Genomic DNA, 16,299 nt, shown 5'->3' with positions numbered 1-16,299 from the left:
TAAATAAACATTCGTATTCTTTGAGATAAGTTAGAGAAAAAATAGAACTTCGCACAGTAAATAAATGCAGAAGTGTGGCCTAAAAACATTGCAATAATGTGCCATTAGAAGGAGTGCCCGTGGGATCTTCAGTCTCCTCTCACTCTTCGCAAACCTTTTGCACTAACACGGATACTTTCCTCCCTTCCCCCATCTACTGTAGTTACCCACCTTTTCTCTCATCATTTACTCAAAAACGCTAGTAACGAGGAAACACTTCCATTCATGGGCCATCCATAATAACATTTGTTGTTCTATGTTTCTGTCTTATAATTATCCTCATAAGACCATATTAGCAAACAATGAATTTGAATCATCTTGTGAGACCACTTTCAATTTTGTTCATATCTCAAGTGTTTTTCTTTTCTTTATAATTTTCCCCAGCTGACACTGTAACATCTACAAAAATGTTACATTATCACCATTCGCTACAGGTTTTCCTACTTTTATTTTTAGTTTATTCACTACACCTTTCATTATACCACAAATTTGTACTTACGTCTGATTGACTGCACCATTCATTATACCACAAATTTGTACTTACGTCTGATTCGCTACACCTTTCATTATACCACAAATTTGTACTTACGTCTGATTCACTGCACCTTTCATTTTATCACAAATTTGTACTTACGTCTGATTGACTACACCTTTCATTATACCACAAATTTGTACTTACGTCTGATTGACTACACCTTTCATTATACCACAAATCTGTACTTACGTCTGATTCACTACACCTTTCATTATATCACAAATCTGTACTTACCTCTGATTGACTACACCTTTTATTATATCACAAATTTGTACTTACCTCTGATTGACTACACCTTTCATTATATCAAAAATTTGTACTTACGTCTGTTGTCCTATCTCTAGTTCTCCACGGCACTTGAAAAAAGGCAAAGATGGAGAGACGTCAAAAACAAGTGACTCAGATTAATGTCTAACTGATTCTACCTTCCAACGTTGTTACCAAAAATAAAGCCTCAGAAACCTTAACCAACTTAGTGTTGTTTCTCAGAACCTTCAACTACCTAAATATATTTTATTACGATTCTAAGTTTAACAATTATTCTTAGTCCTATTCAATTTGCCATTTTTTAAAATTCAAATATAATTAGAATTTTTGCACATTAGCTACTGAGATCACGCAATATTTATTACTTACAAACTTAGCCACTAAAGACTACCATTTACAGATTACTTTATGTGACACAATGTTGATGGAACTCAAGCATCTTTGCAGTGATGAGTCAGCTTGCGAGCAGCTGCACTGCACTCACCCTTTTTCTTTACATCCATAATTGGTCTCTTCTTCACTGTGGGTCTGATTTCTTTAACTCAAACTTGAAGTAATATTGACCTCATTTTAGAACATATCTTTCGTGTGCGGTCTATTAGAGTCTAGAGATATAAATCTGTGACGTTCTTGACCTGTTTCGTATATATATATATATATATATATATATATATATATATATATATATATATATATATATATATATATATATATATATATATATATATATATATATATATATATATATATATATATATATATATATATATATATATATATATATATATATATATATATATATATATATATATATATATATATATATATATATATATATATATATATATATATAAACAAGAAGTGTAGAGTAATGATGCTGCTCAGTGTTTTGAATGTCTGTGGTTGTGGTGTTGATGAGAAGAAGCATAAGGTAGCTGAATTGTTTAAGGGGAGGAAGCGTAATGATTTATTCCTAAAGGAGTCAGAGATGAAAAGGCAATGAGTACAAGATTAGCAAAGAAGAATTGTGGCTGTGTCTTGGGCAGCTGAATTGTGCACAGCTATAGAAGATAGAGCGCTTATTGTTTTGGGAGACCCTGGTGACTGGAAAGAGTGCAAATGTTTCAGTTAATGAACTGATTAGGTAAGACTGAGTATGGAATGGAAAAACGTTTTAACAGTAAGTGTGTATGGGCAAGATATGGGAAAGAATGAAAGTGAAAATAATTTCTTGGGACTTTAAATCTCTATCTTTTTGGGCTTCAAGTACATGAAAGCGTGGCTATGGTAGGTGATTTGAATACAATGGCAGGGGAGAGATAGAGAATGTTGAGAATATGTGGTGTTGAAGGTCAGAGTAGATGAAAAATCAAGCTGAGGGATGTAACTGGCACAAGAGGATTGGCTTAACGTATATCTGATCATTAGTTGAATAAAGCAAAAGTTAAGACAGATAAAAGTACAAGGCGGAGAAGAGCAGTGGTTGTCAAGGCTAATAAGTTTGATAAGACGAAAGTGTGGAGAGCACATAAAGAGAAAATTAATATCAAATGGACTACACTTGAAGGCACACAAACTGAAGTATATGAATAGTATTAAAATTCCAGGAGTAGTTAATAGAAACAACAGGAAGGGTTTGTTGTTTTCTGGAAGTAGAATTTAAGAATTAACAGTAAGTTTTGGAGTTTAGAAAAGAGAAGTTTTGTGAAGTATCAAAGGAGATTATTTCTGGAGCAGTTGCAAGATGAGAGAGGATGGATAAAGTAGTCAAGTAGGTGAGAGAGGAAAATAAGGCATGCCATAATAACGGAAGGAGAAGTGGTCTCGAAGAATAAGTTGCTGTACAAGTAAGGTCAGCAAGCAAATGGGTCTCATATTGAAAGAATGGTGCCAATAGAGGCATGGAGTCTGGAGAGAATGCAGTCCTGGTCAATGAATAGGGTATTTAGATGAATTGTTGAAGTTGAGGATAACAGACTGACAGAGCTGAATGACCTAAAGTGGTAGAGATTGGAGTAAGTTTGAGAATGTTTATGGAAAATAATATTGAGGGTGCAAATAGGCCAATTATGAGACAAAGATGGAGATTCCTGGAGTTGACTGGATATCAAGTGAGATGCTGTGGTATGGTAGTGAAAGTACGAGTATATAAGGTATATCGGGATGAGGGGAGGTTCCAAAGGACTGCGTGAGAGGGATAAATATTATCTGTATTGGTAAAATGATAGGGGCAAAATGTTCCAGGGAATAAAAAGGTAAAACTAATGATAGCGGCATTGAAAGGGGAAGAATGGTGTTTTCAGAAAAAGGGGATGGTGCATGGACCAAGTATCTATTATGAAACATTTCTGTAAGAATCTGAATATAAAGAGAAAAGCTGTATGTAGCACCCACGGGCCTAAAGAAAGTTTATGATTAAATGAATGATGGTGTCATGTGGAGGATGTTGGGAATACAAAAGTTAAATTGGTGATAACTATAGAAAGTTATTTTATGATGGATGCGAAGCATATTCTAGGGTTTGTAAGATGGAGAATGTCTGGAATGTTGTAGAAATTGGCTAAAAGAAGTGTTATGGCTCTATGGCTGTGTAATATTTTTATGGATATATAGTGATGTAATAATTCTGAAAATGACGATGCATATAGGTGCTAAATTGTGGAATAAAAGGACGGATCGTGCATGAACTGTAGAACTGTTAATATTTACAGACAGTACTGTGCTGACTGGGGTTAGTGCAGGGAGAGTGCAGGGAATAGTGAAAACCTTGAAGATCGAGCTCTGAATTTTATTAATAATGTTGAGAGAATGGAAGCAGTAAATTTTCTATATATATTTGAGAGCAAAAATTTTAGAATATGAGCCATTTAAGAATCACAGAGTAGGGAAAGGAAGGTTGCAGGATGTGTGCTTAAGGCTGGGAGGATGCCTGGAGTGGTAGTGAAAGAGGAGGTTAGGCTGTATGAAGCTCTTCCCTATAGACCTGAAGTACGGATGCTCACTGTATGAAAGAATGGAGATATAAGCTCTAGAGGTAGACTGCTTATATAATATTTATAGTATAGTAAGAACTGGAAGGGTGAGAAATGGGAAGATATGCAGAAGGTGGTTTAAAAGTATTAGCAAAGGTCATAAGATCGGTCAGAGAGTTTAGAGTCCCTGCCAGACAGGGGTCAGTGGCACAGTATGTGTTGGTGTTTGGCCTACTGTGTAGGCGTTTGAAGCAGCTGGTGCTGTGAAGGTTGTCTGCAAATGGCTTCTCCTTCCTGGAGAGCTATGTCCTGACGGATGAAAAGGCTTAGTGTTGAAACACACACTCACACACACATACACACACACACACACACACACACACACACACACACACATATATATATATATATATATATATATATATATATATATATATATATATATATATATATATATATATATATATATATATATATATATATATATATATATATATATATATATATATATATATATATATATATAGATGTATATTTATATATATAGATGTATATATATATATATATATATATATATATATATATATATATATATATATATATATATATATATATATATATATATATATATACATATACATATATAGAAATTGCAATGTTTATACTCTCTCTCCCCATTGCTCTTGGCCTTTTGTAGCGAGTTCATAGGACAGCTCAATTACTAATAAAGTAGTATCCACATTAGTTATCGTAAAATAAATATAAAGAATAACGAGACATGTTAAATTTTCGAACGAACAAATTATAGTGTAATGCACAACGCTCATAAAACGCTCTCATACATATGATTATTAGTTGTACCCTGCAAGCTGTTTCCCCATATGATTTAAAGAATTTGGTTAGTATAAAACATCAGATATGATTTGCTGGAAAAGGTTATCGAAAAGTATGAGCAAGTTTTGCATTAATGTAGATATATACATAATTCAGCGAAGGGTTTGGATTCTGGACGGTTGCCAAACTGTCTTCTTTAGATTAATTCAGTTCAACACATGGAAGGCAATTGCTATGGGTGCATTCGCGTAAATATGTATTCTAAATTGCACCACGTTTCTTTAAAAGCACAGACCTAATCCCGCTGGCGGACTGGATACTACCAGATAAGTTCGATACCTTTTTCAAGCTACGAGAAAAGGATAAGGAGAAATAATCGGGTTTGATTGTTGGTCAACATATACCCGTATCTCTTCCATGTATTAACATCAGAACTTTACTGGGTTTTGCCAAATTAATTTCTGTCTTCCAAAGTCATCAGCGTAATCATTCATCGTCTCACACTGGAGCTGACGTAAGACGCGTCACTGCCTGAAATGAAAGTGATGAAAGTAGCCATTGTTCATAATGGGAGTGGTTGAGGGAGAGTTGCAAAATGAATTAGATGGCTTCCCTTCCAAGGCACGAGAGCGCGTGAATGTCTGTCTGTGCGTTCGAGCGCATACCGTGCTGTTCTTAATATCATCAACATGTCCAACAACAAAAGCGGTTGGCAAAACGTGCCTCTCTGCCTCTACCTTTTTTAGGGAAGAGAGGACCAACACGCCTGGGGCTTGCTTCTTGATTAAAGCAGTCAGTTATATTGCTTGCATTCTACGTTCTATTCTCCATCATCCCCGTCCTGTGTTTTAGAGAGCGGAGGAAAATAGAAAATACGGAGAGCATATTTCCTACTCATTACAAGAGACAAAGCAATCTGCCCACGGGTATGCTTTTGTTTGCCTTGGTTGTTTGGAAGAGGATACAGAGGCAAATTGAACTGCATGTGTACAGTATGTGATGTATTGAGTTTTGTTAAAAGAAAAAAAAAAGAAAAAAGCTAAGCGAACATATAGTCTTCATGTAGGGGAAAGAGAAGTATGGGAAAAGGGGATTTCCATTTTTTTATTGTTTCTTCACTGATCTCTTTTCTTCAAATGTGTTCCTCGTAGAAATAAATTTTGTTTAATTTGTGAGGCATTATAGTGAATAAATGCCTGACTTATTTTTTAATGTTCACCATTGAATGGGAATTCGTGGTGAAATATTTCCAAAATAAAAATAAAAGCACATTAGTCAGCTCTATACTTACAGTGGAATCAATCATCTGGTGAACGGGAAATCCAGAAACAACTGGACTTGCTCCTCCACAGAAAAGTGAGACTCAACAAGCATTGGATTTAACAGTCACTTTTATTAGTTCTCTGTAAAAGAAATTATTGGCGTGGCTTGTCTGTCCATCCGAACTGTTTCTGTCCGCACTCACTGAGGCTAGGGGGCTGCAAATTGGTATGTTGATCATCCACCCTCCAATTATCAAACACACCAAATTGCAGCCCTCTAGCCTCAGTAGTTTTTATTTTATTTAAGGTTAAAGTTAGCCATGATCGTGCGTCTGGCACAGATATGTCCCAACAACACATGCCACCACGGGGCCGTGGCTGAGAGTTTCATACAGCATTATACGCTGTACAGAAAACTCGATTGCGCTGAAGAAACTGGGGAACATTTCTTACTTGTTTATTCTTGCACACAATACATTGAAGCAGATGTGTGGAAATATAAAAAGAGATGATAATGAAGATATGGTGTTATATTTTGTATGCACAAGTAATAATGTAATTTCTAGTCATTATCATCAGTCTGGGAGACTCACATAACCAAGATTCAAGAATCCAGGTAAAAAAGTCACAGAAAAAAAGTCACAGGAAAAAAAAGTCACATTAATCTTTCCTAGATAGTGACCCCAAGGGTTTGAAACCGGTATGGATCCACCTTTGCGGCGTGTTTATTTCAAGCTCGTTGGAGATTACCCTGAAAACATAAACAAAAGACTGTAAATATCGTAAAGGTAACAACCTCCAGAAATAGTAGTTCTAGATAACAGCCCCCGAAAACCCTTGGGGGTCACTATCTAAGAAAAATCCAAAATATTTTTTGTTTTATTACTTTAATTGCTTTAATTGGCACCATAAATTAATGTGACTTTTTTCCCAGCCAAAACTGTGACTTTTTTTCTGTGACTTTATTACCGGCCACCCGATTGAAGGAAGGTTTTGAGTATTAATTTTTTCTATTGCGCAATATTGCTTTTGGAAAGATAAAAGGTACACTTCTGTCATGTATAATTTAATTTTTCACATATTAGAATTCATCATTTAGTTTGCAGTGTCAAACAACATCTTGATGTAGAGTGAAATAAATCTTTGCATCCAGCGAAAAGAGGATCATTTGCAAATAGGATAGTGATTCTAAGGACATTTGGGAATCGGTTTTTATGTCTTAAAATCCTTTAGTGATTATGAATGATTTGAGAAGGAAATCCCCACAAATAATGATTGACTATGAAAAATTAATTGGGAATATACATTTTGTGTGAAACTTGTGGATCACAAGTAGCTAGAATTTTTCCTTATTTCACCATCTTGCCAGAAATGAGTCATGTATTAGTTATCACCTACATTTCCCACTTATGTACAGGAGCATATAATTATATGGGAATATAATTATTAAATGCGTGAAGATATATCAAGATTTCTTAATTTTTCCCAGTGTCTTACATTATTATTATTATTATTATTATTATTATTATTATTATTATTATTATTATTATTATTATTATTATTTTATTATTATTATTATTATTATTATTATTATTTTCATCATTTTATCATGTATTTTATTTCCATCCGTAAGTCAACAAAGGCTTCATAAATTCTCCATCTCTTCATGTTTGTTGGACATGCCCACTCCCGTAAACACTGAATCCACATGGGATACAAATGAAAAGACTCTTACCTTTCCAAATGGGATTCTTGCCCACTCATGTTAGGTTAAAGTCAGGCAGCGTAAACAACAACACTAACTTTTCCATGTGAGATTCGTAGCCACGAACGCCAAGTAGAATAAAGTAACAGTAAACCACAATATATTCTGTAAACCATTACATGGACCGTTAGATAGATGTTGTGGCTTACAGCCTCCTCACTTTAATATAACATGCATGGGTTTGGATCTCACCTGGAGGGGTTAGAGTATCGTCATATAATATATCTTACTATCGGATCCAGTGTTTACAGGAGCAAGCATATCTAAGTGTGACGAAATCTAGAAATTCAGAGGCTTTCGTTGACCTATGAATGATGGAGAAGTTGTTATTATTAATGAAAATAAACGAACATTCATTTGGGACAAGTATAAAATGTCATTAACTTCGAAAAAGAATAATGCTGAATGAAAAAAACAATAGGTAAAAATGAGTAAGCCAATAAGTAACCATAAACTTTTATTGCTTATACATAAAATATAGCGAGCATCGACATTAAAAATACTGAAGAAATATTAGTTCACGTAGCAGTTCAATCAGTATAATATTTCTGACATTAGTTAGTGTAATACCGTAGATCCTCGTAAAATGATTGATGTTAATCCTCAGCGAAGCAACTAGCACTTACTATTTTTATTGCGGCAGGAAATAAGGCTAAAATCAAGATGAAAGCAGGAAGCCAAACAGATGATCGTTTAATGGTGGTCTAAATTTATCAAATAAGGGGAACGGGAATCGGACAATTTTCTCTAAAAGATAAAAACCGAAGACTACAGACATTCTATAAATAGTACAATACACCTGAACCGTGCAGTGCTACCACCATCATCTCTCCATTAATGAACGCAGAGACAAATATTTTTCGGCAGCATTTGGTGATATAATTTTGTGTAGCTTTGAAAACGAAAACCTTGATTGAATAATAATTTCAAGCATTGCCACATAATCAGAACTATTGCGAACACTATAACTAATGAAAGCATATCAGTCAATAAGATTTTAGTTTGACTTTAGACTCCTCCCCAGTTTATCTTTAGGCAAACAACCGCTCTGTGAGCGTATCTTTTTTAATTTCCTATAAAAGAAAACTATTGAGGTGGTTATTTGTCTGTCCGTCCGCACTTTTTCTGACCGCCCTCATAATTTAAAAACTGAGGCTGGAGGGCTGCAAATTGCTGTATTGATCATCCACCCTCCAGTCATCAAACATACCAAATTGCAGCCCCCTAGCCTTAGTAGTTTTTGTAAAATTTTATTTAAGGTTAAAGTTAGCCAAGCTCGTGCGTCTGGTACCGCTATAGGTGCCAACAACGCAAGCCACCACCGGGCCGTGGCTGAAAGTTTCATGGGCCGCGACTGAGAGTTTCATGGGGCTTGGCTGAGAATTTCATACAGCATTATACGCTGTACAGAAAACTCGATTAAGCCGAAAAAACTTCGTCTCATTTTTTACTCGTTTTATTATGTAGATCTAATTTCGTTTTCGCTTGCTTTCATAAGAGGGTATCCATTTCTGTCAGAAATGACATGCTATTGGCTATCATGATTTCATAAAGAATAGAATATCAAATCATCCTGACAGAGAAGAATCGTGATTAAATTGGCTAAGATACCGAGCACCCGTTGGATCATTACACAGTTCATCAATAAGATATATATTTGATCAAAAATTCTAAACTTTTCTTACCTCAGTTTTCATCATGTTCATTTTCTTATTTTATTTTGTGTCTGTTTTATTTCAAGCTTTTCATTTCTCAGAAAATATGTGAATGTGATCAAAATAATCTTTTGATTATCTAATCAAAAGTACCAACACTGTAAATAGTTTACTACAGTTAAACGAAAGCTTAGTTGTAAGTTTAACACCTTTGAGATTAACTTTAATCTTAAAAACAAGATATAACCAAATATAAGTTCTAGAAATCAAGTTACTGGTGTTCAACGAAGTAACGACCCACTTAATGAGCATCAAACAATAAACAGTTCCAGTAATCAGACTATGTAAACAAAAATTCAGACCCAGTGCCAACTGAACAGAAACTTTTTATTGAAATGCTACTCAGTCTTTTAAGAGAGTGGAACTGAATGGGATCTGTATCCTCATTTCTTCCATCCAGTTCTTTATTTTTCTTTGATGCGAAGCAAAGTAAGCATTTCTCTTTTTCATCAGCGTTATGTGTTCAAACCACTTTCAAAATGGTCTTGACCTCATCTCATAGTTCAAATTAATGAAACCGCTTTTGCAAGTTTGAATTATTTTATGATATTTTTTCTTACGTAATAATAAAGATTTATAGTGATCATGTCGGTCCCTGTTTGAAACACTGCTTTAAAATTAACTGTTGCCTCTTTGTGTCACTTATCAACAGGTTCAAATCAGAGACAATACAAAATTAATCCTCAGATTTGTTTTGCTTTCTCACTGTGGCCTTGCTGTTAGGTAATACAGGTATTATTCCACTTATATCGAATAGAGAGATTCCTTCCTCCTCCCAAACGGTCTTGTAACACCTGTGAGTCCGTTGCTTGTTCCTGTCAGGGCGCGGCTACTCTACATTACAACGTCATGAGCACTAGACGGTAACTTATCATACAAACACCTGCGACTTATGGTAGTCCTAAGTAGTGTTTCACGATTATCCAGAATCGGCCAAAATTTCGCTCTCCAATTATGGTCGTTGACTAGTTTTCATTGGGTATCTGATATCCATGCGATGGGGACGTGTGCGTATGACATGTTCTGCAGCGTCCACATTACAGTTGAACACACACACACACACACACACACACACACACACACACACACACACACACACACACACACACACATATATATATATATATATATATATATATATATATATATATATATATATATATATATATATATATATATATATATATATATGTTATAGACTTACCAAAAGTGTTGGCAGAAGTGGGCGAGCGGTAGTCCTCTCTCTCTCTCTCTCTCTCTCTCTCTCTCTCTCTCTCTCTCTCTCTCTCTCTCTCTCTCTCTCGGACACTAACCATACATCTAATGTGTATAAATCAAACCTGGTTTACAAAAATAGTTTATTCTGCAAATCTAACATAAAACAGGTTAAAATTGGTAAATAAACATAATACTAAAATGGAAAGAAAAAGGTAAATGAATAACTTCCCAAACATGTTATCAGGCACAAGAACTTTAAGTGGGATTCTTCCCACCTCAACCCCCAGTCACTATTCAGTCTCCATTCTAAATACGTGTCTTTTTGTCACCAGTTCACTTAAGTGGTCACGTCCATTTGTAGGTGTGTCTACACGTGTCTACCCATGCAGGTGCATGTGCACGACTTTGCATTGTGATGAATGGCTATCCATGAAACAGCTGTAGAGAGAAATCATCTCTCATTAGTATTAACACCAGCTCAGTTCAAATTAACCCCATTACCTCACATAGAAACGTGAATTTACTGTTTATCTTTAACACTCACCCTTCCAGCAAGGAACCAGGTCCCAGAGTTCTCACACTTCGGTTCCTCCAAAACGAGCGTATGGCTTTTCACAAAAGCTCTCAACGCTTATCCTATAAGCCATTTTTTATCACCGACCAGCGCACAGACACCTTCTTCACGACACGCCCATGTTCTGTGTTCTAACCAGACAGAGACAGAGCTTCTAGAACATTCGAGACAAAACGCTGATGAACCATTCCGGCTATGTGTTGCTGATACAACTGTATCTAAAAGTGACTTTTGTTCGGGCACTCCGTGCTGAGCTCCACAGACCAATGCGCTGGAATGTGTCGAATGCCGCAAAACATTTCCTGTCACATACTAACTGTAACGAACAGAAATATATATAATGGAAATGCCAGCAACTTCAGAAGAAAATTTATGCCACATTTTTATCATGTTCTGGAGGGACATCTCCCTATCCTGATGTTACTTTTTCTTTAGAATCAAAATGGGAAAGATTTTGACTACTACCATCTCTCAGAATAACTGGAAAATGCAATATGTTTTATATCTCAAACATGAAACTTTTTTGCTGAAAATAGTACAATGTAATGAAATTTAAAATTGGCGCATTTAATCTGAGTAATTAATAGAAGCAGCATTACTGCATAAACCATTAACTTGATTGGTAATGCTGTGGCTTTGAAAATGACTCGGCACGATGCGGGGCTATTAAACAGAAAAGGCAAGATGAATAGTTTAATAATTGCGTTACTTAATGGAATTGCCTAATTTTACCTGGAAAAAAAAGAAGAAAAAAAAAAGAATAACGACTTCATCAGAATAATACCCGAAATCACTTTTCCTCGTTCTTCCCACAGAGCACGGGGAACCTTCAAGGCCTTCTATTGTGGACCAGCAGCGCTCTGTGACAGTTCCTGAAGGAGCTCCTCTCGTCCTGCCCTGCATAGCCACCGGAAGTCCCACTCCAACGGTCAAGTAAGTTAGGTCATTTTCACATATTTCCTTTCTCTCGCTCTTGATTCCCTTCGTTATTGCTTCATACTAAATGTATATGATGGATCATGCATCTTTCTTTATAAATCCTGATATATCCACAGGCGATGTGGGAAAGTCTCGATTGAATAGAACACCCACATGAAATTACACACAACTTGGAAAGTGTGTCTGGACTAAAATTATTGTTTTTATATATTTTATTGAAGATTTTTTTTTTATCCCGTATGGAACAGAGAGAACTAATTAATCCAGAAATGAAATACTTACCAGGAGTAAGTCTATCATTACGCACTGTCCCTGGGTGAAAATAGTGAATTATGGTTTAAATGGGTTTCATCTTCAAATGGGTAATAATAGAATGAAAACTTTTCCCTGCTACCACTGTTTTCTTTCATTCGTGTAATGTTCATATAAAGCTCAAGAAAGCGCTGACATCAACGAATTCTCTTCTCCCACTCTCGCCATTTATTTCAGTTGTTCTTATGAAAAACAATTTACACATCCCGTCTTGCATCCTTCCCACTCTCTCTTCCATGATGTTTTTCGGTGGAAAAGATCTTCTGTCTCTTTCTCGTCATAAGCTTTAGACTAATAAAAAAATTATATCTTTAACAGGCCATTAGGATTTGTCCCTAAAGCAACGGCATCTTAATGGCAGCGCGAAATATAAAGAATAACGCGTTTTAGTTTTCTGCAAAAGAAAACTACGTGCCGGCTTTGTCTGTCCGTCCTCACTTTTTCTGTCCACACTGTTTCTGTCTGCCTCAGATCTTAAAAACTACTGAGGCTAGAGGAGTGCAAACTGGTATGTTGATCATCCACCTTCTAATCATCAAACATACCAAATTGCAGCCCTCTAGCTTAGTAGATTTTTTTATTTTATTTAAAGTTAGCCATAATCATGCTTCTGGCAACGATATAGGATGGTCCACCACCGGGCCGTGGTTAAAGTTTCATGGGCCGTGGCTCATACAGCATTAAACCGAGACCACTGAAAGATAAATATATTTTCGGCGGCTTTGATTATATGCCGTATCGGCTGTAGAAAAAAGAACTCGATTGCGCCGGAGAAACTTCGGCGCATTTTTTACTTGTTTTATTTTGTTTCAAACATTTTTCTTTTACATAGTTGTTACCACAGATGTTTTATAATCCTTTTATAATGTGATGTCTTTTTTTTCTTTTTATACTTCTTTATTGCTCCTCATAGATTAATGAAATGAATTATTTGGAAACACGTAAACTAATTTTAAAATTCATTGTTTTTTATTAAACAGAACCGTGTTTTAGAAGGATCTCTGAATACTAGTTTTGGGGAAATTTTCTTTCCGGTGTTTTTGTATGTGACTTGTAGAGTAGAACGCACCTTTTTCAAGACATCTTTTCTATGTGCAATAGAAAACCGCTCCTTTATTCCGACTTTCTGGTCTAATATAGCTATTTTCAAGCTCACTTGAGTGTTAGCGAACCAAGAGAAGAAAGCCGGAACAAGACGAATATAGCCATAATGAAATCCAGGGGGCCACCTCCCTCTCTCGCACCTCCCACCCCTCCCCACAGGCTCCCGCTCCATTCCTTTTCATTAGTGAAAAATGCCATTTGCTCGAGTGGCCGGGAATTCCTCTGCTAATGCATATTGAATATTATTGGAGTATGTATTTAGTCTTCCGGTCGACCTTTCTGAGAAGGAACACTTGGCTCTGCTTCTTCTAAAATGGCTTCATTAATTCGGTAACTAATTGGATGGAGCAATTACTTGCAATTTCTTGTTTCGCTTTTGACGGGCTTCGTTTATGGATGAAGTCATTTAGTGAAGGTTAAGAGAGACTGGGAGATCAGACATAATCATCGGGCTTCTATGATTCGTCGAAATATCGTGTACACCGTGACTCAAATTTCTATGCTAGCGCTGGACTATTTTCTCGCTGTCAAACGAGCTCCTGCTGTTCACATTATAGTGAAAAAAAAAAAAAACCGTGTTTACAATAACAGTTGTGTTGGCTTCAATTATTTATTATCTGATATTTCGAAGTAAAAGTCTGCCTTTATCGGGAAGTGATCGGAGAAAGAAAATAAAAGGTATCTTTATAATGCATAATTTGTGAAAGCTTTACTTGGTGAGGAAAAAGTAATTGCGATATTCTTAGAGAAATGAAAGGAAATATAGTAATGCTAATGGCACAAAGGTCATTGATGTACCACGCATCTAAGATCATTTCAAGTAGGTATTTAGGTTTCATAAGTAATAGCTGCAGCGAGCTTGATGTCTCGATGCATCCGTTACTAAAACTGTGGCACGATATCTCTATTTAGTATTACACTACTTTTAAAAAATTGTCCAGAAAGTTAAGGCATTTTTGGGGGTGTTGGGAGGGAGGACAGATTATTGCTTTTTCCTTAGAAATATTTTCAAATCAGACAAATGGACAGACGGGAACATCTTCCATTAGGGCATTTTAGCCCCAATTCGAGGGATGTTGACAGAAAACGAAACAAAGGAAAATCGAATCCACAGTGGGGTTTGCTTGACCGCAATGTTGATGTTGTCTTCTAGATTTTCGCGTCAGGGCACGGTAATGACACAGGCCCTGTTTTCCTTATTTTCAATCGATGCTGCCGAATTATGACAATAATAAGAAGGATAATGGTAAGAAATATTTTAGAATTGCTGAAGCAAATATGAAAACTCCAAATTCCTACTTCTTTAAAAATTTAGGTCTTCTGAATAATTCAACGTACATTTGAAAGTTATCAATAGGATTGCTCACCTTGGATATTGAAACACGCATGATAAAAACATTAGGTTTAGTACACTGATATAATACGCAGCACATATTGTCTTGGGACTGAGTTCTTTAAGGTCAAAGGTCTGTAAAGGGAGGAGTAGGAAAATTAAAAATGATAAATAGGCTCGTTGGAGTACTCAAACTTTCCTGACCGACATGCACGAAGATTCAATAATAATTATGATGAAAATTAAATAAGAATCTTAAAGTAATTCAATGCGCAGGAAAATTAGCTATTATCCTAATCCGCTGGGGAGGCGCTTATGGGACGTAGATAGTGTTGAAAAATTTTATTTAAGTCATAGTGATCTAGATTGTCGCCCATTTTAATATTGTCCTCAGAACTGATGTAGTTATTCATGGTGAAAGTCATGAGGATAATAAGTACGTTAGGAATTTTAAGGGGAACGGTTTGGTTCTTGGTTGAAACAGTAAATCTTCTCCTTCAGTGTTACTAAGATTATTCCACTAAAAGATGTCTCGAAATGGGAGTAAAATGGTATGGTACTTTAACTGGATGTGGATGTCGATGGTCGGTAAAATTGCGTGCAGCCACTGACTCAAGAGGAGAAGGAATAGAAGGAGGCAGATCAAGTACCCTCGCGAGAAAATAATAATTGGAAGATTCATACGAAACAGATGTAATTTTGAAACGAAAATTAGAACATGTACGCTGGGAGATCCATAGGACAAAAATAAATAAATAAATGAATAAATACAAATTGAAAGTGACATTGAACCGAAAGTTGGAACATGAAGCAATGAAAACGTGGGGAGGTATGGCACAGACAAAGAGGAATATGCCATTATACTGAAAATTAGAAAGGAAATGAAGATAGCCGTGAATAAGTGAAAAAGAAACGAGCTATGAACTGAAGTTAGAACATGGAAATGGGAGGTCATGAGCCAAAGAAAAGGAAAAACGACATCAGACTAAAACATGGAGACTGGGAAGAAAGTGGAACGAAGAACGAGGAAAAGGACAGAAAGCCAAAAGGTGAAAATGACGCCACCCACTAAAGATGGGAGTAGAGAGAGGACGTCAGTAGCCTACACCCTCAAGCAAGAGATCACAAACACAGACTGTGAGAAGTCATTTTGCGAAATCTATGGTGCAGACCTGCATTTGAGAACCCCTGCATTCTAATTGCACGTTTTTTTTTACCTAATCAGTTACAATTATGCATCGGTGTTAGTGACATACTGAAATTAATAGATTTTATTATACATTTTAAATGTAAGTAGATCAAATATATTACTATAATCATATGAAGGATTCTACTTGAAAGAAGTCTTACTCAGTGGTTCTTCTCTGTGTTCAGTCAGTATAGTGATTCATGGCAGGATGTTTTAATCGAGGTTGCTTTTTCCAACTCTA

General features: G+C 35.8%; 1 protein-coding gene across 1 annotated transcript in view; it reads left to right on the top strand.

Annotated features, from left to right (window-relative positions):
* The window catches only part of LOC136849667 (cell adhesion molecule Dscam2-like), a 219,947-nt gene that overhangs the window by 91,409 nt on the left and 112,239 nt on the right, over positions 1-16,299 (top strand). Inside the window, 1 exon segment of the mRNA XM_067122997.1 lies at positions 11,997-12,114. Coding sequence (XP_066979098.1) covers positions 11,997-12,114 — 118 coding nt within the window.

The sequence above is a fragment of the Macrobrachium rosenbergii genome, chromosome 21 (genome assembly GCF_040412425.1).
Source record: "Macrobrachium rosenbergii isolate ZJJX-2024 chromosome 21, ASM4041242v1, whole genome shotgun sequence".
Lineage (NCBI taxonomy): Eukaryota > Metazoa > Arthropoda > Malacostraca > Decapoda > Palaemonidae > Macrobrachium > Macrobrachium rosenbergii.
This window is presented reverse-complemented; position numbering and strand designations above follow the sequence as displayed.